The 26,848-nt window shown below is 36.8% G+C and overlaps 1 protein-coding gene across 1 annotated transcript; it reads left to right on the top strand.

Moving 5' to 3' along the window:
* Positions 1 to 827: 827 nt before the first annotated feature.
* On the top strand, positions 828 to 26,576 carry TMEM33 (transmembrane protein 33). Its single transcript, XM_021701599.1, has 8 exons — positions 828 to 933; positions 1,114 to 1,185; positions 4,736 to 4,830; positions 5,306 to 5,493; positions 10,794 to 10,861; positions 11,787 to 11,920; positions 16,942 to 17,025; positions 20,902 to 26,576. Exons 2-8 carry the CDS (start codon positions 1,141 to 1,143, stop codon positions 21,029 to 21,031), a joined length of 744 nt encoding a protein of 247 aa, XP_021557274.1. The 5' UTR covers positions 828 to 933; positions 1,114 to 1,140; the 3' UTR covers positions 21,032 to 26,576.
* The last annotated feature ends 272 nt before the right edge of the window (positions 26,577 to 26,848 follow it).

Below are 26,848 nucleotides of genomic sequence, written 5' to 3'. Positions count from 1 at the left end.
ACGAAATTTCTGTTGCTGTATCTGGAATTCCCTCCTCTGTTTAGCCAACTTCTCCTTGTCCTTCAAAATTTAGGGCCAGAATTACCTTTTCGAGGAAATCTTCCCAGACCCTTTCTGATTTAGGTCCCCTCCTCTGTGCTCTCTGTGATTAACTTGGCCTCTGTCCATATCACGTAAGTGCTGTGCTGAGGTATTGGTTTACTTGTCTTTCTTTCCCACAATCTGTGCCATAGTCATTCTTTTTATCCTCCATGCCAAACCTGGGGGCCTGTCACATAGCAGGTCTCATTAAGTGCTTGTTGGAAGAATTAATTTTTTTAAAAAAGATTTTATTTATTTATTTGAGAGAGAGAGTGCAAGAGCATGAGCAGGAGAAGGGGTAGAGGCAGAGGGAGAAGCAAGCTGCCTGCTGATCAGGGAGCCCCCCATGGAGCTCCATCCCAGGACCCTGGGATCATAAGCTGATCCCAAGGCAGACGCTTAATCAACTGAGCCACCCAGAAGACTTAATTTTGTAAGTAGAACCACAGGGCTTAGGGAGCCCCTGGGGAAAAACAGCAAAGAAAACATTTCTGAGGCTTAACGAGTAGACATTTTGTGGCTTGGACATTGACAGGGAGGACCACCTGGGAGCTGGAGAAGAGGAAAAAATTGCTTCGCCAGCCTCTCTTCTTAGCTTACACATCCAGAGTGCAGGACAGGTGAAACTGAAACAAGAAAAACTACACTTCCCGTCATGCCTTAAGGCACGGCTATCGTTTCCCCTCTTCGTCACCGCCTCTTCCCCACGGAAGTGAAAGGAGCACTTCCGGGTTTGGCAATAACGTGCACCCGGCGGCGGCGTTAGATCGGCCCTGTTGGGTCTTGCCCCGAAGCTCCGCCTTTCTCCGGTTTTTCTAGAAACCCGGCTTTGCACTTGGTGGTGTCTTACAGGTATTTCCCGACCACTTCGGGTGCTCTCAAGGCAGTTTGCTGCTCTGGAGCGGGCGAGACTTTCTGTTGAGTTTCGGAGTTCCCGTAGGGCGCGGCGGGCTTGTGGCACAGGGCAAGGAAACCGGTTACCGGAATCGTGGCCCCGTGCTGACATTCCCTTTCTTTCCTTCCCGATTGCAGCGTCCCAGACGCGTGTTTGGGTCTCCCATGGCGGATACGGCCCCGAACGGCCCCCAAGGGGCGGGCGCAGTGGTAAGTGAGCGAGCAGGGTCTTCTGGCTTGATTTACTAGAGTTAGGAAGGAGCGGGAAGTGTCGCCAAGTCTGTTCGGAGACGTTCCACCTCAGCGCTTAAAGGGACTGGGATTAGTGATTGAGGTCGGGGTAGCGTAGGGAGGAGAGGTCTTGAGCAGAGATGTAGAGGAAGCTACAAGTTTTCTGTTTCTTAAGCCACTGTGGGCCGGGCTGGAGCAGGTGGCTCTCAGCTGTATGCCAAGGAAATCGGGCCTTCTTACCCGCTCCGCCCCCCCCGCGTTTCTAATTGTCTTAGGTTCCAAGGTTGAAGATGCCAGCTGAGGGGGTGCCGTGACACAGGCCTCATTCCGCACACGCATGCTAGCAGAGAACGTCTCTGCCCGTTTTATGCCATTATATGGAAACTACGCAGTGGGGGAAGAGCAGTCTTTTTTTTTTTTTTTTCCTTTTCATCATTTTGTCTTTACTTCTTTACGAAGAGAGATGACTTCTGTAAATATTTTTTTCTTAACATGCAGATCTGCTTACTAGTTATTTATACCCAAAGCATTATTGCTCTGTAATCTTAAACACTATGAATATGTGAATTGAGCATGTCACTTTTTCCCCTTTAAATATTTTACAACATTTCCGTTTATAGACACAGTTTTCTTTTTTATTTTGTTGAACCCTTGGAGAATTATTTGCATACACAATGATGGCTAATACCACAATGCAGTCATTGCTGCAATTTTTGCAATTAAATTTGAAAAATTTAACATTGATACATGTTATTACCTGATTTAGAATCCATATTCAGATTTCCTCCGTTGTCTGTTAAAGCTGCTTTCTCCTTATCCAGGATTTAATCCAGAGCATGCATCGCTTTTACTGGTCTTTAGTCTCTTTAGTCTAGAATAGTTCCCTTTGCCTTTCTGGTGCCATTTTTGACTGTCAAGAATTCAGACTTGTTTTGCTTCTCAAATTGAAGTTGCCTGTTTTTTCCCCCTCACGACTAGAATCAAGTTAAACATTTTGGCAGGAATATTACATAAGTGATATTCTGTCATTTTCAGTGCGTTATATGTTTCAGGAAACATTTTATGTTAATTTATGTCATCATTGGAGAGAAGTTTGATTACTTGGTTCAGGTGGTATCCAGCAGACTCTCCATTGTAAAGATACCGTTTTTCTTTTGTAAATAAAAAGTATTCTGTGGCTTGATGCTTTGAGACTGTGTGAATAGTTTTTCACCTCAGTAGGTTTTCACCCAAAGTTTCATTGATGTTTTTTGCCCAAACTATTTATAACATGGCTGGGTTGTTGACTCTTAAAGTATAAACCAATACACTTTTTAAAACCTTTTTTACTGTGTACTAAAATGCAGATACATAAAAGTGTACAAAATGAAATGAATAGATCAGTGGTTTATTACAAAATAAACACGCTAACCAAATAGATTTCATGTATTTTATTTTTAAAAATATTTTATTTTATTTATTTTTTAAAGATTTTTTTATTTCAGAGAGGGAGAGCACGTGCACAGTGGGGAGGGGGACAGGGAGAGAAACTTAAGCAGACACTGCTGAAATCAGAGCCCAACTCGAGGCTTGACCTCACCACCCTGAGATCGTGACCTGAGCCGAAACTAAGAGTTGGAGGCTTAACCCACTGCGCCACCCAGGCACCCCAAAAAGATTTTATTTTTAAGCAATCTTTATACCCAGTGTAGGGCTTGAATACACAACCCCGAGATCAAGAGTTGCTGCTCCGCTGACTGAGCCAGTACACCTAAGCTTAAATTTTAAAGAACATGTTCTAAAATTTCAGACTGTGGTGTAAAGTCTGAGTATTTGTGGAGAGCCTGAGTACAGTAAGCCAGATTCATTCTTCCACTTGACTATGGGTGATCATTTAAATTTAGAGGAGTCACAGTATAGTAGGTTTGGTTACAATAAACCAGGCATGTTTCTGAAATTACCCGCATATTGTTAAAAAGACATGCAGTGAAACATCTTTGGATTTTAAAATGTACTTGCATTTTTTCCCAAAAGGTTTTCATATCTTTTTTTAATTTTTTTTTTAAAGATTTTATTTATTTATTTGACAGAGAGACACAGCGAGAGAGGGAACACAAGCAGGGGGAGTGGGAGAGGGAGAAGCAGGCCTCCTGGTGAGCAGGGAGCCCGATGCAGGGCTCGATCCCAGGACCCTGAAGGCAGACGCTTAACGACTGAGCCACCCAGGCGCCCTCTTTTTTTTTTTCCTTAATTAAAGATTTATTTATTTATTTGAGAGACAGGGACAGAGCATGAGCGGGGGGAGGGGCAGAGGAAGACGGAGAGGGACAAGCAGACTCCTCACTGAGCAGGGAGCCCTATGTGGGACCCAGTCCCAGGATCCTGGGATCATGACCTGAGCAGAAGGCAGACGCTTAACCGACTGAGCCACCCAGGCTCCCGGTTTTTATATCTTTCAAAAGATAATTTAGATTGCTTGTAGTGTTTTAGACTCCACATAAAGATTCATTAGTGAGTTTTGAAATCCATTTAGTGAAAACACTATTTCTAAACATTAAATAGAATACAAAATACAAAAACCCGTTATACATAGGGAAGATACTGTTTTGTGAAACTTCTTTATAGAAGTTTATATATCCGTGTATGTTTGTATTAGACTTTGATGTAAAAATTAATAACGTAGATTCTGTCAGAAAATGTAAAAGCCACTTTAGGATTTGAAGACAAGATACGTTTTGAATGAGAAAACAGATTTTAAGTGATTCTATTAGTGATAATGGATCCATCTTTGGCAAACGCAGCAAGGGCAAAGATAGAATGAGAAAACATGGAGAATAAAGTGGGATATGGGAGTTTAATTTAGGGCCAGTGAAATAGGGTAAGACGAATGGGGCAGCTTCCAAGGGGATGAAGAAAGTCATAAAATTGGAGAGGCAGGTGCTATTTAACATTTCACAGCCATATTTTGAACACTTAGAGTATGTCAGGCCCTTGTGTGTATGTAAGCAAATTATAGTGAGTTAGGTAGTGAGTGACTATTACCATGGTTTTACATTTCTCCTTTGTAAGGTTTATTTAATGCAAACTGGCTTTGTGTAATGCCTTTTTACTCAGATCTGAAACCTACCTATTTGAATTTGAGATTTCTAAGAATAGGCATTATGGTTCTCTTGAGAGCAATTAGTTCTTATTTAACGTTCTTTTAAAATAGATGAAGCCAGTATTACAAGTGTTGAAGGAATACAGACAATTGCAGTTAAATTTCTGTTCAAAGGTTTCATTCTTAATTAGTCTTTATTTTTTTAAATATCAACTGGTATTTTTCTATTTAAGTACTTCCGCTGCTTTCTACATTAAAACTATAAGGTGTTCGGAGATGTTGCTGAGCATATAGGTGAAACAGTTGCCTTAGGAGTTTTCATTTAATGATCTCAAATAATTGCTACAGGGTTGTTAAAACATTTTGAGTAGGAATAAGACTATGTGATCTTCATCCTTGGAAAGAATTTGCCGGCTTAGTTTACTACAGTATTTTTCTTTTTAAATTTAGCAATTCATGATGACCAATAAACTGGACACGGCAATGTGGCTTTCTCGTTTGTTCACAGTTTACTGCTCTGCTTTGTTTGTCCTGCCTGTTCTTGGGTATGTATTACACAGATTTTCTGCCTTTGATATTCAGTTGTTTGGTTGGTTTTTCTGTACTACCTTTTATGTGCAAGACTTGTTAAATTGCAAGAGGTTCTGGGACAGATAAAACACAGGTCTCATGCTTTAGGTGCTAATAACTCAGTAATAGTACCAACTGGAGGAAGTCATGTGCTTTGTGAAAGCTGACATCACGTTGAAAATCAGAAAGAAAATGGATGTGTAGGGAAGAGAGGAGTTCATATTTTTTTCATTTTTGATTTTTTAACTTAAAAGGAGGAAGGCTGCTTTATAAAATTCAGTTGGGTATATATATGAGGTGATGCTTCTAAGAATGTATAATAGGTTCAAGTAATTTTTTTCTATTGACAAGTGAGAGATTTAGGTGTTGTGCAATTCTGATGCAATCCACAAAGGAGGAAGAGACACGGTAGTTATGTCCCATGATAACCTCTCCTCTGGTAATTTGCAGGTTGCATGAAGCTGCCAGCTTTTACCAGCGTGCTTTACTGGCAAATGCTCTTACCAGTGCTCTGAGGCTGCACCAAAGATTACCACATTTCCAGTTAAGCAGAGCATTCCTGGCCCAGGCTTTACTAGAAGACAGCTGCCACTACCTGCTCTACTCACTCATCTTTGTCAATTCCTACCCTGTCACAAGTATCCTTTCCGTGCCTTTTTGACAAAGGCGTGCCCTACCGAGTGTATAGGAGGTCTCTTTGGATTATTTTTCACAATAGGAAGGGTTCGGCAATGCGGGTTTCCGTGAACCTGGGTTGGTTAAGGTTTGTTGACACTTAATTTGAATGAAGCTGCATTTAGTGTAAGAATTTCTGACTCTAGGGCGCCTGGGTGGCTCAGTTGGTTAAACGACTGCCTTCGGCTCAGGTCATGATCCTGGAGTCCCTGGATCGAGTCCCGCATCGGGCTTCCTGCTTGACGGGGAGCCTGCTTCTCCCTCTGACCCTCCCCCCTCTCATGTGCTCTCTCTCATTCTCTCTCTCTCAAATAAATAAATAAAATCTTTAAAAAAAAAAAAAAAAAAAAGAATTTCTGACTCTAAAGCGTGAAATCTAAGTTTGAAGAGCTGACGTGGTGTGGGAATTTTAAATTTTGTATCTTTGTTCTTGTCTCTTGTAAACTTCTCTATTAGCGATGGATATTTTAAACTTCAGATTCCAAGCACAGGACTATGGAGGACTTATTTTAGTATTTACACTTGTTTTTCATTTAATTCACATCTTTGGGCAGTTGTCCGTATGTCTTGCTTTAAAAAAAAAGAGAAATCCTCAGCTCTTTCAACTCCTCGTGAGCTAGAAACAAATGGAAATTCATCAAGAAATAACTTATTTAAGCAGAAGATTGGATAATTAATAAATGCAATAAAAATTTAGTATTTACTGTGGATAGAGTAGAAAATAAGGACACATGGATAATCTTTGGAGCTAAGGAGAATGAAATAACTCATTTGGAATTGTATGTTTACCCATTTCAAACGTGTGTTGGATGATAATAGGTTTTCTCAAAAGGCTGGGGAGAGTTTGGGGGGAGAGCTGTAGTTTAGTATGTTTGGAAGCACTGGATTAAATAGTTTTAAGTAGGTTTCTTTACTACAGGACTTTGATGTGCTAATGTGCATTGTGAGGCCAAAGAGTGACTGGAGTTTCACAATCATTTTTTTTTTTTTTTTAGAGCACTAAATGAGAAAAATATGCAGTCAAGATGACTATATCCAGCTAGGCTGTCATTGAAAATAGAAGGAGAGAGGGCGCCTGGGTGGCTCAGTTGGTTAAGCGACTGCCTTCGGCTCAGGTCATGATCCTGGAGTCCCGGGATCGAATCCCGCGTCGGGCTCCCTGCTCAGCAGGGGGTCTGCTTCTCTCTCTGACCCTCCCCCCTCTCATGCTCTCTATCTCATTCTCTCTCTCAAATAAATAAATAAAATCTTAAAAAAAAAAAAGAAAATAGAAGGAGAGATAAAAAGCTTCCAGGACAAACAAAAACTAAAGGAATTTGCAAACACGAAAGCAGCCCTACAAGAAATATTGAAAGGGGTCCTCTAAGCAAAGAGAGAGCCTAAAAGTAACATAGACCAGAAAGGAACACAGATGATATACAGTAACAGTCACCTCGCAATCATTTTAATAGTTCTGTCCCCACTATCGTCCCTCTGTCCTCCAGAAAGTATTTTGTGCTTTAAGTGCTGCTCTTAAGAGTTCTTAAATGTTTCTGATACATTCTGATAATAATCATAAACAGTACATGTATCTACATAACTATACCTAATGGAAAACACAGTAAAATATGTCTCTAGGGCTAAATATTACCTATTTAGATAATACTTTCTATGTTTGTGAAGTATCAAATTTTAAATAGATTTTTAAAAAGTCTTAAGGAAAAGAGAATAGGTAACTGAAATTTTTTGAGTACCTATTTTGTCAGTGCATACAAACTTGGCATATTTAATCCTTGCAATACTGAAAAAAATCATAGCATCATATTTTTTTTAAGATTTTATTTATTTATTAGAGCACCATTGGGGGGGCAGAGGGAGAGGGAGAAGCAGACTTCCCCCTGAGCAGGTAGTCTAACATGGGGCTCCTTGATCCCAGGACCCTGAGATCATGACCTGAGCCGAAGGCAGAGACTTAACCAACTGAGCCTACCCCAGGTGCCCGGAGCATCATATTGATAAGGCCACTGAGGCTCAAAGAGTTTCAGATAACTTGCCTGACATCACATTGGCAAGTACATAGTAATGCTAACAAGGTCTATCTTTTTTTTTTTTTTTAAAGATTTTTTTTTGGGCGCCTGAGTGGCTCAGATGGTTAAGCGTCTGCCTTCAGCTCAGGTCATGATCCCGGGGTCCTGGGATTGAGTCTCGCATTGGGCTCCCTGCTAGGCGGGGAGCCTGCTTCTCCCTCTGCCTCTGCCTCTCCCTCTGCCTCTGCCTCTCTGACTCTCATGAATAAATAAAAAAAACATTTTAAAAAAAAAATCTTTTTTTTTTTTTTTTAATTTATTTGACAGAGAGAGAGAGAATACAAGCAGGGGGAGTGGGAGAAGGAAAAGCAGGCTTACTGCACAGCAGGGAGCCCGATGCGGGGCTCGATCCCAGGACCCTGGGATCATGACCTGAGCCAAAGGCAGATGCTTAATGACTGAGCCACTGAGGCACCCCAAGGTCTATCTGACTTAAAAGGTCTACCTAATTTACAGTTAATGTATGAGTAACACTTAAGTATAGTTTTTTGTTTTTTTTTTTTTAAGATTTTATTTATTTATTTGAGAGAGAATGAGAGAGAACACATGAGAGGGGGGAGGGTCAGAGGGAGAAGCAGACTCCCTGCTGAGCAGGGAGCCCGATGTGGGACTCGATCCAGGGACTCCAGGATCATGACCTGAGCCGAAGGCAGTCGCTTAACCAACTGAGCCACCCAGGCGCCCCTTAAGTATAGTTTTGAAATATTTCTGTCTGTACCTGGACAAAGCCAGTCCACACAGCAGGTGGTCACAAAGTTTGTTGAGTGAATCCTGAGTTGATGCCAAATGAGGCTCATGACCAGTTAAGACAACCTGTCTGCCTTTTCTATGCAATTGGTTGTTTGCTAGCCCCTCTCTGTGGGCATGTTGAAGATTAAGGATTTCATGTTCCTTAAATTCTACATTAGGGGTGGAAGTTGGGGAGTAGTGAGCAATAGGAATAGCCTAAACTAGTAACTGGCAAGAAATACTAATCTGATTCTTAAAGTAGTTGGTTATTAGGTTAGTAAATAAAGGTGAGCCCAAAGTCATTACCAAGTTGTGTTCTGATCTTTGGGTTTAAAAAGGTGATGCTGTCCTTGCTCTGACAATGATAGGTACTTACACCCTTTATATTTTCTGAGTAGTTTAAAGGTGACATTGAAAGCTAAGATTATGAATCTCTTATCAAGGATTTGTGAACTACAGAATGTTAGTTGTAAAAAAAACTCATAAGAAATCTGTAGCTTTTTAAAAAATATTTATTTGAGAGAGAGAGCAAGCACGCGTGCACAGGAGGTGGGGGGGCGGGGAGAGGGAGAATCTCCCAACAGAATCCCTGCTGGAGGAGCGTGGAGGCCCCGCTGAGCACAGAGATGGACTCAGGGCTCCATCCCATGACCCAAGATCATGACCTGAGCCGAAATCAGGAGTTGGATGCTTAACTGACTGAGCCACCCAGGCACCCCCCTTTTTTTTTTTTTAAAGATCTATTTATTTGAGAGGGAGGGGGAAATGAGCAGGGGAGAGGGAGAGAAATCTGTAGCTTTGATGAAACTTAGCCTAGGAGATGAAGTTAGTGTCAGAGCCATGATTGGAACCCAGATATCTTGATTGTCCTTTCAGGATTCTGTTTTCATTACCTGCATTGCTTCTACTGAATCAGGCTTCAAGTTAGGATATGTGTCAAAGTTTAAATTTAACTATTTAAGAAGCAACAGAATTTTACAGTGGCCTTGGAGAGGAGAGGCTTATAGCTTTCATCAGTTCCAAAGGGATCTATGATGGATTAAAAAATATGAAACTATACATGGTTTCTACTGAGGAAATTGGCAATTTACTTAATTCTTGTGAGTGTCAGGGAAAGATTGGTCAGGATATCAATTTGGAGAACTATATTAGAGAGGTAGGATTTTTCTAATCCTTGGGTATAGGTCACTGTCTTGCTTGCCAGTTGGAATTAGGCATTTTTGGATCCTAATGAGTTATGGTGGTTATGAACTTGGAACTCCTTGTGTTACAGTAATCACCATTTCCCATCACACCAAAGCTTTCAGGTAGTGTAGAAAAATACAATGGTTCATTTCTTAGAAACTGCAAATACTTTTTTTTTTAAATGAGGGTTATTTAAACATTTTTTTGATTTTTTTTTTTAAGTAAACTTTACACCCAACATCAGGCTTGCACTCACAACCTTGAGATCAGGTCACATGCTCTACTGACTGAGCCAGCCAGGCACCCCAGAAACTGCAAATACTTTTAGGACACGTATTTTTGCCATTCCTAATGGACTAAAGTCTGTATCATTTTATGAAAATATTTGACAAGTTTTGTTGTTCTTGTTATCAGCCTGGCAGAAATTGGGGTAAATAGGGTCTTTTGAGCAATTTTTATTTTTCAAAAAGCTGAATGAAAATTGCATATTTATCCATGACATAAAGCCAAACAGTTGAACTCCAATAGGTGTCTGTAATTAAACTGGTGAGACTCTCAATTAACTGTACTACACAAACCCAAATATATATACACTTTTTATTTGTACAGGTTGAGAACACATGAACTGTACAAGCTTGATAGGTACAGTATCTTGAAATAATGGGGATCTTGTAGGAAAGAAATAATGAAAGATCTTTAGTTGAGGAAAATTGGGGAAGTACTTTTTAAAAGTTTTTTATTTTTATTTTTTTTGCATAAACTCTACACCCTATGTGGGGCTTGACCTTATCGCTTCCAGATCAAGTACCACCCCGAGATGGAGTCCCATGCTCTACTGACTGAGCCAGCTGGGGCACCACCGAAGAAATACCTTTTAAACCATTACCCCAGACTCTTTCCTAAGCAGTTATGATGAGGAAAGCAGGACCAAAGACTTTATATTTGAAGGCCAAATTATTCTGGCCAGGATGGCCATTGTGGGATTAAAAATTGTAATATTTTGAGGTGGCCTAGATTTCAACTGAATTTAGCAAATGTTTACAATATTTTATTATCTAATAGAAAAGAAAAAACTTTTCACTATTAATAAAACTGTGAGCTTTAGAAAATGAAGTTATTTACAGGTAGAAAAAAAAAACTTCATTTGGTTAAAAGTAAAACAAAAGCCATCGCTGAAGTCCTTTTAGCAGATGCTGGTTCAGATATATATTGGGCATAATACATAGCCTGTTTTGCAAAGTACTTGATAAATGTTAAATATTTTCCTTAATTGTTTTCTCCAGTGAGTATTTTCCCAGTCTTGTTATTCTCTTTGCTTCATGCCGCCACATACACGAAAAAGGTCCTTGATGTAAGTAGAGCTATGCTGTTTTTTTGACTTCTGGATTGCAGATTGTTGGCATGAATTTAGTTCTGAGACATTTTTGTATTTGTCACAAAAATTTCCTTCAATCCCTGCAAACTTGTAAATTATTAGTGATTTAAAAGTTTTAAATTTGAAATTTTTTAAGTTTCACAAAATACATTTTGTGAAGGATTGTATTGGATTGTATTGCAGAATACCCCCCAGTTCCCAGAGAATTTCTGAAGTTTGAAATAGATCTCTTTGTTTTTTTAAAAAAAAGTCATTTAGGTTTGGTAAGTTGTCAGAGATCTCTTGTTCTGTCATTGTTTAATTTTAACATACCGGGTAGGTAGAGTGTACTGAATTTCTTTTACATTAGTGTTCAGAACTGCTACTTTGCAAAAATATTTTCTTATTCCTGGGTTGGAACAGGAAGCCTCACTTAAGTGTGCCAGGTGGATTGACTGCATATGCACTGACATTTGAATTAAAATATCCAAATATTTGCCTTGCATTGGCCTGTTTCTTTTATCCCTACAGTTCTTTGGTCACAGCAGTGATTGGACTCTGTAATTTATTTAGCTAAGGATTAACAAATACCTTAACTGTATTACTAGGTAGTCTGATTTTGTTATGGTTAGATAGAAGTAATCACCATTTTTTGGTGAAATAATCTAGTCTTTTTTTTAACAAAAAATACAGCATGAAAATGACTTACTCAAGCTTTTTATTTTTCAAATACACAAAATACAACAAAGCAGGAAAATACACTAAATTTTACATTATTTTGTAAACTTTTATATTACTATTTCCAAAATAATTGTCTTTTAGTTGCATTACCTGTTGGATATGCTATTTATCTAAAGAAAGAAAATAATTGAGTAATCAAAAATGCTTCATTATTTCTAATATTTGTTTTCTTATGTTTTAGGCAAAGGGTTCAAATAGTTTACCTCTGCTGAGATCTATCTTGGATAAATTAAGCGCTAATCAACAGAATATTCTGAAATTCATTGCTTGTAATGAAATATTCTTGATGCCTGCTACAGTTTTTATGCTTTTTAGGTAAGAATAAAAATATATTTGTTTTGAGAGGCAGATGACTAAGTGAATATATTAAATACATTAACTCATTTTATCCTGCTTAAATCTGTTAGATACTGGTGTGCAGAGCTAGATTGATCTTAGCAACCATTTTTCATTTTATCGTAGAGAACTGAGACGTTATGGTAAACCTTAGGAACTTGTCTTATTTATCATTCCTTGTGATATACCATTTAACATTTTGAAAATTAATTTTAGAATTGCTGCCTATGAAAGAATCTTGGGAAGTCTAGTTTATCTGCCACTATTTAGATGATTTTTCTTTTAGAAATTTTTCAAAAATATTATGGTCTGATATTAATAGCTGCCTACTATTGTCTCCATGTTTTGTTTGTATCTTTTTTTTTTTTTTTTAAGATTTATTTATTTGAGAGAGACAGAGATAGCGAGAGAGAGCACTAGAGGGGAGGAGAGCATGAGCTGGGAGCAGAGGGAGAAGCAGGCTCCTTGCTGAGCAGGGAGCCTGACTCGGGGCTCCATCTCAGGACCCTGGGATCATGACCTAGCCAAAGGCAGATGCTTGACTGACTAAGCCACCCAGGCGCCCCTTGTTTGTATCTTAATTATAGAAGTAATGCATGAATAAAGAAAGCTGTTCTGTTAAAAATTAGAACATCAGGCTAGTATTGACCCTCCCCATCAAGATTCTTGCATTTACGTTTTAAAACTACATTTCTGGGGAGATGGGTGGGAGAATGGGTGAAATAGATGATGGGGATGAAGGAGTGCACTTGTGATGAGCACTGGGTGATTAAAATTAAAACTTAACCAAAAAAAAAGGAAGGAAAGGGGAGGAGCATAAGCTTTGGTTACCAAGTCAAAAGTTCTTCTCTGTCTCTATTAAAGTGTTTATCTTCTTTGTTGTAGAAAAAAAATTACTAGTTTCAGAGCTAAATTGGAAAATATAAATAATTCAGATTAGCAGGAAAAAAATAAAACTACATTTCTGCCTGGATTATTGCTTTTTTAGTTTTTCCAATAAGAGGACATTACAGATAAAAGCTAAAATACCATTTGACTCTAAACTGTTGCAATTCTGTCCTCTCCTTCTCCTACGTGTATGTGCATGTAGTACTTTAAAAATAAATATACAGATACATAGAAAATACATATTATGGGTGTGGGGTTTTTTGTTTGTTTTTTTAGTTTTTTATTTTGCATCAGAAGTGCCATAATGCATCAGTTATCTGCATCTTGCTTTTTTTCACTCCTACAGTATGTTTTCATGACCTATTTATGTTGATAGATACAATTCTGGTTTGTTCCATTTAGTGGCCATGTAGTGTTTGGTCATATTCATATGCTGCATTTTACTACCTGTTCCCCTGGTGATGGGGAAACATTTGTTTCCAAAGTTTTGCTTTTCCAAATATTGATGGAGTAAACATCTTCTTACCCTTTTTTTAAAAAATTTTTATTTATTTAAGTAATCTCTCCTCCCAATGTGGAGCTCAAACTCAGGACCCTGAGATCAAGAGTTGCATGCTCCTCCAACTGAGCCAGCCAGGCACCCCTCTTTTTACCTTTCTGCTTATACTTTTGTGCCTGCGTTTTCTCTAAACCAGAATTGATTTTGCTGAATGTAAGCTAAGTGCATTTTATATTTAATAGATGATGCCAAATTGTCCTTTAAGATGTCAGTATTAGCTGTTTTCCATAATCTCATTAACTTGTAAAAACTTATCTTTGTTTATGAAATACTTCATTTTAGTGTGCATTGCTTAATAATTAGTGAGATTTTTGCATGTCTGCCTCTTCAGCAGTCTGTAAGCTAGTAACAGTTTTATAGATTTCCTCATAAATGCCTTCGTTCCATTCTTTTAAGTAATGTTTTTCTCTGGAAACTCCAGGACCACTGCATGTTGCTCAGGTCAAAGGATCATAAGTTAGATAATATAATCTAAATAAAGTCTGGGAATGGCACAATGGAAAGACTTCTTATTGGATGTTAGGGACCTGGATTCTAGTTGATGTGATCATTAACTTAACCTTTTGAGCATTGATTTTTCACATTTAAAAAACTTAAACCTTAAAACAAACTGATGTTAATTTTCAAGATTATTGTAAAAGAGATGAGAATTTACTAGAAGTATTTAAATAGAGAAATCACTTTGTTATTCTAAAAGACTATAGTAAGATTATAAGGTTTTATTCAGTCCCTAGTAGGAAAAGCTGTTGATGCTTTAACATGTCACTTGCATATAACACAGACTATAAAATTAAAAATAATTTAAAATCATTATTCCTTATATGTTCCCTCCATGATAGAAGCACAGTCTAATATTAGAAGGCTTCATTAAGTTACATTTTTCTGAGTAATGCATCAAGCTTTGTATTTAAAAATGAAGGTAAAGTCTGTGAGTTTATCTTATATGTACATGAACATGAGTGTAAAAAAAGATAAAAGGATGAGATCTTTGTAGCTTTATTCATTAGTAGAGAGCTTGTTACATAATAGTAATACATAAGATGAATTGCTTGAAGCTGTAAAAAGAATGAGGTAAATTTATGGTGCAGATAATCTTCAAGATATAATAAATTTAAAAATTTATTAAGAACTGTGTAGGGTGTGGGGCGCCTGGGTGGCTCAGTTGGTTAAGAACTGTGTAGGGTGTTCCCTTTTATATTTTGGGGTGTGTTTGTGTATTTAAGGGCATAGAGATGTTTTTTCTGCGTCAGTTTCTTCATCTTTGAAATGGGAGTGATAATGCCCCTTCCCTCTTAGAATTGTTTTTTTTTTTTTTAAGATTTTATTTATTTATTCATGAGAGACAGAGAGAGAGAGAGACAGAGGCAGAGGGAGAAGCAGGCTCCCCGCTGAGCAGGGAGCCCGATGCGGGACTTGATCCCAGGACCCTGGGATCATGACCTGAGCCGAAGGCAGACACTTAACCGACTGAGCCACCCAGGCGTCCCCCTCTTAGAATTGTTTTAAGTGGATTCAGTGAATTGTAAAGTGAGCACTGTATTAGTGTTAGTCATTATATACACTTGTGCATGTGAATTTCTGGAAGGATATATTAGAGACTGAGCTGTAACTCTGAGGAAGGAGCTAACTTGGATGATGGAAAATTTGTTTTTCATTGAATATTCCTTTCTGTATTTTCTGTAGTATGTGTATTTTTCAATTTGAAGAGTTAAAGATTTGTCACAGGAGTTATCGGGGAAAGTGGGTGTAACATTTAGTTTAGTGATTAGTTTGTAATCACAAATTTTTATTATGAAAGTAATCACAATTTAGAAGAAAAGGTAAAAATTAACTTTAAAAACCACATTGGCATCTCTAATGTATTTCTTCAAAAAGTTTTAAAATACAGTTATCATAATACGTATAATTTTATACTCTGCATTCTTCAGAGTTGCTCTCTGGTTTTCATAATCAAGGTTTTAGGTAGTTGCATATTAACTCTATCAAGTAAAGATAATATACTTAGCCTTGCTACCTCACTATCCAAATAGTGATGCATTTAATTTGTAGTGATTGGTAGTGAATGTCTTAACCCAGATAATCTTTCCTAGGAAAGAATTCTTGACTTAGAATTGCATAAATATGTAAATGGCTCTTGGGTATTATAAATGTGCTTTTTAACCAAGCAAAATAGTAGAATCAGCTATGCAAATTTACTAGGGAGCCTGTGTGATTTTACTGGTTTTTTTGTTTGTTTATATAAGATGAACCACTTTTCATTTACTATGTTATAAAGTTTCAAAATTTGATGATCAGTTATTAGTGGTAATTATGGAAGCATTTATACATTTTCTTTTTTTCTTTTGAAAGATTTTATTTATTTGAGAGATAGAGTGGGGGTGGGGGGCAGAGGGAGAGGGACAAGCAGACTCCCTGCTGAGCAGGGAGTGTGACCTGGGACCACGCCCAGGACCCTGAGATCATGACCTGAGCTGAAGTCAGAGGCTTAACCAACTGAGCCGCCCAGGCACCCATATACATTTTCTGGTTCATTTAATAGCTTTTAAATTTTTTAAAAGTGGGCCCCTGGGTGGCTCAGTTGGTTAAGCGACTGCCTTCGGCTCAGGTCATGATCCCAGGGTCCTGGGATCGAGTCCCACATCAGGCTCCCGGCTCAGCGGGGAGCCTGCTTCTCCCTCTGACCCTCTCCTCTCTCATGCTGTTTCTCTCTCGCTCGCTCTCTCTCTAATAAATAAATAAATAAAATCTTTAAAAAAAATTTTTTTTAAAGTAATATATACATGAATCTATGTTTATAAAAATTTAAGCGATAACATTTTACTCCTTAGCAATCATATAAATTCTTTTATTTCATTTTTTTTTAAGTAAGCTTGGGACTTGAACTTACAACCCCAAGATCAAGAGTCGCATGCTCTACCAACTGAGCTAGCCAGGTGCCACTCTTTTATTTCCTTTTTTGGAATAACTTCGATTTAGAGGTGCCTGGGTGGCTCAGTTGGTTAAGTGTCCAACTCTTGATTTCTGCTCAGTTTATGATCTCGGAGTGATGAGATCAAAGCCCCGTGTTGTGGTCTGTGCTCAATGGAGAGTCTGCTTCTCTCTCTCTGCCTTTCTCTGCCCCTTCCCCTGCTTGCACCTTTGCTCTCTCTCTCTAATGTAAATAAATAAATCTTAAAGAAAAAAGAATAACTTTGATTTAGACATGATAGGTATTACCATGACCGTTTCTTATTTTATTTATTTTTAGAGAGCGAGCGAGCTCACACATGTGCGCCAAGCAGGTGGGGAGGGGCAGAGGGAGAGGGAGATAGAGAATCTTAAGCAGGCTCTATGCCCAGCACTGAGCTGGACATGGGGCTCAGTCTCACGATCCTGAGATCATGACCTGAGCCGAAATCAAGAATCGGACGCTTAACTGACGCACCCAGGCGCCCCTACCGTGACCATTTAATGAATCAAGACACACATTCTCCAATTAAATTGCTTTAAGTTTTGAGAGTATACATATGAATTGATAATGTATATTTCTTACCCTTGTATTTGTTTATTTCAGTGGGCAAGGAAGTTTGCTCCAGCCTTTTATATACTATAGATTTCTTACTCTTCGATATTCCTCTCGAAGAAATCCATATTGTCGGTAAGCTGGTGATTAGTTTAAATGTTTTATTTGTTGCGAGTATTGTGAAATACAGCATTTATAACTTGTAAGAGTTGTTTAGCTTTTATGTTAGAATTTAGAAGCAAGTGATATTTTTGTAAATTTAAGTTCCAGGCCTTAGTAGGGTTGATGAGGAGGTGGTTGTATTTCTTTTTAGAAGCTGAGACCAGATTTACCCTTATCTCTACTAAAATAGTACTCAAAATAGTATTGAAGATGTCTAAGACATTAGTCCCAAACTCAAGGCACTTTCCTAATTGAAGAAACAAAACCGTATGTCAAATAATAAGGAAACAATAGTTGAGGATACAGTGTTCACAAACCAATATATGATGCATTGTTATGTTTGCCTTACCATTATCAATACTGTAGTCCACAGGAAGGAGAGATCATTGAGCCAGAAAATAAAAAGAGCCCATGAAAGTTTCACAAAGTAGAGATTTTATTTTGTTCAAGAAAGATTAAAGCCTTTGAATAGACAGAATAGGTAAAAGCATTTTAGACAGGAAGATAGTAGGAACTATCTTCAGAGGCAAGAAGGAGTAAGCTGTGTTTAAGGGGCATTGAATAGACCTGTTTGACTATACCAGGGATTCTGAATGGTAAGTGGTTGCAGCTAAGATTAAAAAGGTATATTGGAGCCAAATCATAAAATTTCTTGAATTTCACGGTAAGAAGTTTAGAATTTATCTTTTAGATGTATGAGAATGGTGGTTTGGACATAATCATATTCTTCTGATAGCCTTGTGCAGAATAGTTTGGAGTGGAAAAATGAGGAAGCAGAAATATTTTAAGGAGTTACTATAATGTTCAGGAATGGAGGCTTCAGTGATACAGTAAGTTATGCATGTGGATCTCAGAAGCTAGAGTAAAACTGAAATGAATAGCTGTTTTTAATAGCTTCTTGGATATGTTACTGAGAATACTAATGTTAACATAGTTTGTTTACAAATTTAAAATAAATTCATCGTACAGTATAATTCAGTCAGAAATCCAGTGAGTGTTTTAGCGTGATCCTTAATTTCACGAGCAAAGTAAAAAGAACTGAAAATGAATGTTGGTCCATCATTTGCCAGGTGTGTAACTTTAAGCAAGTTATTTAAATTTTAATTTCTTCATTGGTAGAGGAGAAAATACCCTCCTTGGGGTGAAATGAAGTAATGTTTTAAAAGTGCTTAGATTCTGTTATGTTTTAATACATAGTTTATTTTCCTTATTTTCCTTTTTCTGTGATTCTGATTGTCCTTAGAGGGGCTTTTATGTTCTGTTAGACAATGTCTTTCTTACAGTACTTCCTAAAATAGAGCTTACTTCAGACATAGGTTCTTAATGAGTCCCTAGTCAGAAATAATCTTCAGTTTTACTTGATTCCATCAGTTTTTGCCTCTTTTTTTTTTTTTCTGGTTCATGTATTCATTTTAGACAATATCTTCTGGTGCCCTGCCCTATTATCCATTTTTCATCAGATTTGTTTTTCTCTGCTTCTTTATACCCTTTTTATCTCTACTCCCATTTTTCTCACATGCCTTTAAATCAGATTAGCAGACAAAGAAATTTAGAAGTGTTCAGTGGGATGAAAAAGGGAAGGATAGCAGTGGATCCGGGTAACACAAATATGTGTGAATAAGCATTTTCAAAGATCTCACATAAGCACACAAAACAAATCAAAACAGTGGAAAGGTAATGGGAAATATTTGAGCTTATAAATATTGATAAGTGGCCTATAAAACTACATTTTCTATGCTGCACTTTTTTGTTAGGGATTTTGCCAGTTTGTACCATTTTCACTCATCATGATATCCCTCAAGTTAGTGGTATCAGTCCTTTGTAGATGTCTAGTGTAGATCAGTCAGAGCTGTGCTGTGGCATGGCAACCACATGGCAACCACCAGCTACATTTGACCTTTTTTTTTTTTTAAGTAGGCTCCATGCCCAGTGTGGAGCCCAACGTGGAGCTTGAACTCACGACTCTGAGATCAAGACCTGAGCTGAGATCAAGAGTCAGATGCTTAACTGATTGAGCCACCCATGTGCCCCACATTTGACCATTGAAATAAAAAGTTAATTAAAATTCGTAGACTTTAAAACTCAGTTCCTGAGTCACATTAACCAGTTTCACGCACTCAGAAGCCATGTGTGGCTGATGGTCACCCTATTAGACAGTGCAGAGAGACACTTCAATCATCACTGACCGTATATTGTCAGCACTGCTCCAAGCGACTCTGCAACTTGGTCTAGATTATGCCAGGGGTATGGCCAGGAATGAAAGACCTAGCCCTGTGACTGTAGGCAAGCCATTGACCTCTTTAGGCCTCATCTGTAACCTGAGGGGTTAGACTAGAGTATTTTCAAGGTGCTGTCTAGTTTTATTCATTAGAGTCATTTATTCAGAAGACAGTGATTGTGTGTTGGTGATAACACGTTTGTGTAGGATTGCAGTACTTGCTTTCTAGAGACTTAGGGCTGAGTGAATGAGACAGCTGTGTAAGTCTGTGATGGTGACAGTTCTGTGAAAGCACAGGAAACTGAGGGAGGCAGCTGAGAATTCACTGAGGAGGTGGTAGTAGAAGCCAAGTCTTTTGAAGTCTGAGTTCTGGCACATGGGTGCCTGAAAATGCATGTTGCTGGAGTTAAGTATATAGGGAAGTAATGAAGATTTGTGCCTGGAAGGTAAGACAGGGACTAGATCATGAAAGGGTTTGGAATTCATTTCAAGATAGGAAGAGCATTTGAAATTCATAATATGGAGGGTTTGAGAACGTGATGAGATCTGATTTAGAAATACTCCAGAAGATGCATTACAGGCTCAGCAAGAGGAAGAGAGGACCATTTTGGAGGCTGTGAGGGTAGTCTAGAGCCTGAACTAATTCTGTGTAAAATAGAAAGGGGATAAATTTGGAAGATTTACCAGGTAGGAGCTTAGGGTTTGGGGAAGACTAAGATAAAGGAAGCCCAGCACAGGATACAGAAAGGTAGAACAGGAATTGTCTTTATGCAGGATGAGTCAGCACGTAAAGTGTGAAAACTCAAAAGTGAATGATCAAAATTATTTTTGGTGATATTTCAGATATCTTGTAAATTACAGGTCAACCAATACACATGATTTTGTGTCTGCTAGCCTATACAATGTATGTGTGATGTGTACAGTATGTAATAAAGAGTCCTTTGGAGACAGCAAGCACAGTAAAAGTCGACAACCTGTTTTGGGTACAAAAGTGCAACATAACTGGAATATAGGAGTCATGGCAGAGAGTGGGAGAGGAGATGAAGCAGAAAATTAGATTAAGACCAGATTCTGGAAGGCATTAGATGTTAAGGAGTTGGACTTTAGTCTAAAGGTAGACAAGAGCTGGTTTGATCAGTGGGCTAATCCAACTGGAAAATGGCATTTATTGAGTATCTTCTATGCTTTCTTACTTAAATTACTCTATGACTGACTCCATGAAGTACATATTCCTGTTTTATAGATGAGGAAAGCTCTGAGAATAGTAGGTGGGATTGCCCATAGTATATAATTTTGGCTCTCTTGTTCTCTTCTTTAGAACTAGTTGAATTTACCAAAGTTAAATGTGAAAATGATGTGACTCTACTATAAAGATATAAATCACCCCTTATCTCAGCCCTTGGAGATAACCATTTATTAGATGCTTTTGTTAAATGAACTAACTTCCCACCCCCCCAAAAAAACACCACACAAATGTTGATTTTGAGAATTTTATTTTGTGCGTTTCCTACAGTGCATTCTTGTTATTCCTTTTACTTTAAATTCTTTAGTGACTGGGAAATTCCTTCATCAGCATTTGCTTTGTATTCTTTTTCCTTTTGTGTCTGAATGAAAACTGTTTTATCTTGCAGGACCTTGTTTAATGAACTGAGGATTGTTGTTGAACATGTAATAATGAAACCTGCTTGCCCACTGTTTGTGAGAAGACTTTGTCTCCAGAGTATTGCTTTTATAAGCAGACTGGCACCAACAGTTGCGTAGTTTAATATCCAGCTAAGTTATATATAGTAGAAATAAGCATTTTTAGCAGTTGGTACTTCTGCTAGGGGTTGTTAATTCCAGGTGTAAAACTGACCTCAATCCAATTTACGTAAATGCATCTCAATGGAAAAATTACCATTTTCCTGGCATGTTAAATCAAGCCTTTTCCCAAGAAAATTTTACTGTGCTGTGTTGTTAATGGTTAAGGATGTTTCTATCTTGTGATTAATGTATCAAAAATTTTTTTAAATGCTGCTGTGCCTTTATCATGAAGTACATTTATTTCTCTTGTAAAAGTAGCTGTAAAATTTCTTTCAACCTAATTGGTACCCTCAATTTATATCTGGCATGATTTCATTATGGTAATATTAACATACATGAATTCATTATGTTTTGAGTCCGTATTCTTTTGCCATTCAGTAATTTTGGTTGATGATTTTAAAAGAAACATTTACCACTGTATTTAATTTCAAATTGTTATTAAATTGATTTTCTGCTGCTTTGTTAGGATATATTTTGGATATACCATTATAAGAGGAATTCTGCATGCACCTTGCATCTTATGCTATGATCTTCCAAAATTTTTAATGTGGCTTTGAATATTTTTTAAAAAGACTGAACTGTAAGCGTGTTAGCCAATTGGGTCAATATATGGGGTCACAACTGTTTTACATCAGAAAGCCTTAGTAGTTATACAGTTTTCTTTCAGAGACCCATTAAGTAACCTTCCTTAAGTAGGAAACCCTTTTACAAATGTGGACACATAGATGACTAGTATTATTATACCTTATAGAATTACTTAGATTCTTGACTACCAATTTTCTCGGTTTCTTAGGCTTGAATTTTCATAGACAGTTGCAGCAGTTCAGATGTTTTTTGAAAGGAATGTAACTGAAGACTGAGCATATGCCTGTGCTTGGTGTCTGTTCTGAAATAATAATGAAGATTATCCTGTAGATACATACTTACCCATCAAATCTGATTTAAAAGTTTAAATGGAAAGGTTTATAGGTAAGATAATTGATTGGGAATGGGGCTGGAAGAGGAATTGTGGGGGGAATATTGTGCATTTTAATTTTGTAACGTGTAGGTAAATTTGGGAGTCTTGGGTGTATTATGCAGCTGTGATTTGAGTTGTATAATATGTTAAATCCTGTTTGTTGAGCTGCCATCAACTTCTTTATAAAATTCATTCTGATCTTTATTACTGTTGCATGATTGGGAATGTTTAAAACACTGCAAAAATTTTAGTACACAGTAATGTAATGGTTTTTGTAACCAGTTGTCTTTTGTCTGCATGTAATTGGATTTCTCAGATACATTCATTAGTAACTTGTCAGTAACATCGGTTTTCTTTTTGTTCAACTTTCCCATCTCTGGAAATGTGGTATCTACTTGATAGCTCAACTGTAGCCAACTGTTTTTGTATTTTTGTAATATTTATCTACTAAGTTAGAAAAGCAGCCTCATGCAATACAGTTGATTGGGTTGGGTGGGTGTGTGTGTGGTTAGCCTCATTATCACTATATATGTAATCTGATGGTTTTAAGAACTAATTTTCTAGAGCAATAAAGTGACTATAATGTTAAGTAAACAGTATATTGATTCCTAATGATGTCTTTAAAAATTAAGTCTTGAATTATATCAAGAAATTTTGGCAGCTGAAGTATTTATTTTTAAGTTACTAGTTTTTTTGTTTTCTACAATTTTTTAAAATCTTGAGATAATTTTAGATTTATAGAAGAGTTGTAAAAACAGCACAGAGGGTTCTTGTATACCTTTTACTCAGCTTCCCCTTATATTAACATCTTATATAAATATACAGCATTTATCAAAACTAAGAAATTAACTTTGGAACAATACTATTAATTAAAGTATAGAATTTACTCAAATTTCACCATTTTTTCTGTTAATTAATTTTCTTCTGAGCTGTTTTTACTGGTTGTCTTTTAATGACCTATGAGTATATCTCTCTTTTGAGTTTTACTCTTTAGTTTGGAAATTACCATTGGTCAAAAAGATTTTCCTAGAGGAAATAATTTCATGTTGGTTTTGACAAAAAGAATTTTAATATTAAAACAACAATGTAGAATACCCTGTGCTTTAAAAGTTGAGGCTTTTTATCACATAACAGGATTATGTTTCTGATATGCTCATGTTGGACTGTTCTTTAATGGAAGGCTTGATTTTTAAATAAAATACTCCTCCACTCATGAAAAGTAAATTTTACAATTTGAGCATTACTAGATGTTTAGTTTGCATGAGCTTGTAGCTAAGAATTCCATGATATGTATATGTACAACCAGCTGATTTGGCATCTGGAATTATAGTTTAATATGTACATCTATCAAATTAAAATTAAGGAAATACTGTAGCAGTATATGGAATGAATGAAGTAGGAGAAACTATAGCATAGCTGAACTTAATTTTACTTCCAGGTTTAAAAAAGTTAACACCCAGAATATTTAATTCTTTAGAAGTGGTATAGTGCTTTTCTTCTTCTAGTACTTTTAGATATTAAACCCTCTTGGACAGGTGGAAGGAAGCCTAACATAAAACCTACTTTTATTATAACAAGAATTCTGTATTCCTTTTGTATACTTGATTCTTCATGAATTTAAACTCTATTTAATATCAGTCCAAAACTGAAATTTCTTAAATAAGAATTTGTATTTAAATTTTCTTGGAATAAAATTTACCAAGGTAGATGCTCCTGGAAGTAAGCGGATAATTAAATTTAGGTATTTAGGAACTTCCCTTACAGGAAAAATCAAGGCATGCTGATATTAAATGAGAAGTTTTTATGAAAGACTTAAGAGGTCTGTTTTATAACTATGATTTGTAAAGCTGTCAGAATACCTTTTCTTCCTAAAAATCAAGATCAAAAATTCTGATTAGGTTTGTAAGTTTAGGACATGAATATTATTCTATGTGGAAAGGAAAATGAGTGTATATGTAGTAAGATAAGTGGAACCGAGGGACTTCGTTTTTTTAAAAGTTTGAGATCAGAGTGAATGAAATTAGTTTTGAGGGATTGTGGTTAGAGACTCTTATCTAATCCTAAGGAGTTTATTTTGATTAAAATAGTTATTCCGAAACCTTCCCCCACTCACGTCCGCCCCAATCCCCCAAGGATCTGCTAGCCTCAAAGCTACCACCCAAATTTAGACCAATTTTGATCTGACTCTACCTCAAGGGAGAAAGTAACCACAGATGGTTACGGGATATGATCAGTAGGTGGCACTCTTTCCTCAGGTCACAGGCCCTGTTGGAAGGTTAAATGCCACCAAAAGTGCAGAGTCAGCCATAAAAGGATCTGAATTCGCCTTTTTTAATATGTAATTACTCAAAATTCAACAAATATTTAGTAAGCATTTACTATGAGTACATAGTAATATTGAAACTACATTACATGTATTCAGTTATATTGAAATCATAGTAAAATATTGAAATGTTGAAAAGCTGGAAGAGGACCCTATTAATGTTTACTTTCTAGTCAAATGGTAATATAGGCCACAATTAGGTGCAGCATTATTCAGATCATGGGCCCTGTGTTGTTTTTTTCTTTATAAAGAGTGCCTAAATCACCTAAATATACATCAATTATGAAATTGTTCTTTCTCCTTAATTTTCAGCTGTGTAGAAAAATGGTACTCATGGTCATTTTGTAGGTACACAAGGTAAGGCCAGTTTAACCTCTTAAAATTTAGACTTTTCATGGTAATATAAAAGCATACTGAGAGTTTTGGTTATTGTATCAAGAATAATAACCTAGACTTGTAAATTCAGTTTGAGTTGCAGAGACAACTAGTTTCCCTTTTACACCTCGTTGGAATTTCTCTAGGATTAGGAGAATTCTGCAGAGGCTGTATGATAATGTAGTTTAATAGGTAGTGTGCCAAAGGTATATGTTTATAAATCCAGGAGTCTTTTCCAGGGTTTGTTTTAATGAGCAGCCCTCTTCTAATAGTCAGAGTGGAAAGGTGTTAACTGGATCTGGTATTAAGGTTAAGAAAGGAACTGCTGAAAATTTGGAAGGATTCCTGGTAGTAATTATTCTAGGACATGTGTACCTTCTAAGGTGGTATTCAGGTGGGTTCTTAGAAGGAACCTGTTTTTTCTGTGTGAGGGATAAACTCTAGAGTGCTCTTGTGCAGTGCAAATAGGAAAACTGCTTTGAGTTTGAGTTGATGTGATGAGATAAAGTACAGTATTGTTAAAATCTAAAGCAGATTCTGTTTCTTAGGAAAGTGATAAAAAATTGATAGATACCTTTGCTGGGATCTAAAAATTAACTCCTATTAAAGGAGAAGGAAAGTCTCAAGAGTCATTTCACATTTCCCTTCATAGTGTTCTTAAAGCTAACTTTTTGATATGCTCAGTCCTTTTAAACTAATTTTTTTCCTTGGTTCATGACAGTTGAATTCCAGATTTTCTTTTGTACCTATAAAGCAGAACAATTGCTTTTGACATGAATTTTTGCTTACATATATATATGTAAGTTGAGACCAAATGGTCAGTCTTGGCCAGGTAACGTTTGTGATGTGTCTATATTGGAACAAATGTTAAAAGGGTCACAAAGATTAGAAAGAGTCATAAAAAACTTCTTGATTTATAAATGCATTAGTTCTGGTGCTCCATATAATGGGATATATTGAACTAAAAAATTTGTATATATAGTATGTCAGCGTTTCTTAGTAACTTCTCGAATCCATTTTTAATATCTAATATTGTACAGGTTGGGGAGTTATACTCTTCAGGCCAATACTATCCAGACTGTATAAATTTATAAAATAAATTGAAAAATTCATCATTCTCCTATATTCAAGACCAACGAACATAAATGCTAATGTAGGGCTCAGAGGGGAAATATATTTCTCCTGAATATTTGAGAAAATGTGAGTCCTTTCAGGAAAATCTAATAAACATAATAATCATAGCCTGCTGACATTAAGGAAAAAGGACCTCATTGCTCTTTCTTTTATGCAGCGATTTACTGGTCCCTACTGATTTCCAAATTGGATCACTGTAGTAAATTATCTATGCTGGTACCTGTGAAAGTAAGCCCTGGGATTCATATTTGTTTTGCGTTCTGCTTAAATCAGCAAGAATGATAAATTTGATGGTGTGAAATTGAAAGTGTCAAGGGCTTTCTTTGGTGACTGAACAAAATGATGTCTCCACTTTAATTTATTGTGACCCTTTTTCACTCTGTGTGCTTTGTATATCTAATATTTATTTCAATACAAATTAAATTCTTGTTCCTTCATCTGTATTGTTATATACCTAAGATTTTATTGATGTAAAAATCGAATTGTGTAATAAAAATCTCTCTGGATTTAAGCATATTTGAAAATACTATGTTGCAAAAAAACATTTACAGTTAGAATTCAGCTTTCCATTGTGCTTCATTGCCTTATTGTTAGAATAAGGTGAATTTGAACACTTCTATTGTCCTCAGCCCATCACAAATAATAGAAATGGTGTAATTTTGTGGCCTAAGGTGGAACTGGAAAAAAAAAGTTATAGTGGATCTCTAAGCTGTTTGAGTGCTTTCTTCTGTACTTTTTTTTAGTGAGATTTATAGCCTAGTGGATAAGTTATTTATAACCCTCAAATTACTTACAGTATACACTATAGTCAAAGTACTAAATCAACACAGAGTAACATAGAGGAATATATTTTCCTTCTAGTTGGTTAGAATTGGCAGATATTTTCTGTGGCAATTTTAACCTATACTAAGCAAAATGCTGTACAATGTAGTAAGTAGTTTATGGTACTTTTTTGGTTGAATTCTTCACAACTTGGACCTCTGCA

Source organism: Neomonachus schauinslandi, chromosome 2 (assembly GCF_002201575.2).
Source record: "Neomonachus schauinslandi chromosome 2, ASM220157v2, whole genome shotgun sequence".
NCBI classification, from domain to species: Eukaryota; Metazoa; Chordata; class Mammalia; order Carnivora; family Phocidae; genus Neomonachus; species Neomonachus schauinslandi.
The sequence above is the reverse complement of the archived record's forward strand: the minus strand, read 5'-3'. Positions and strand labels throughout refer to the sequence as shown.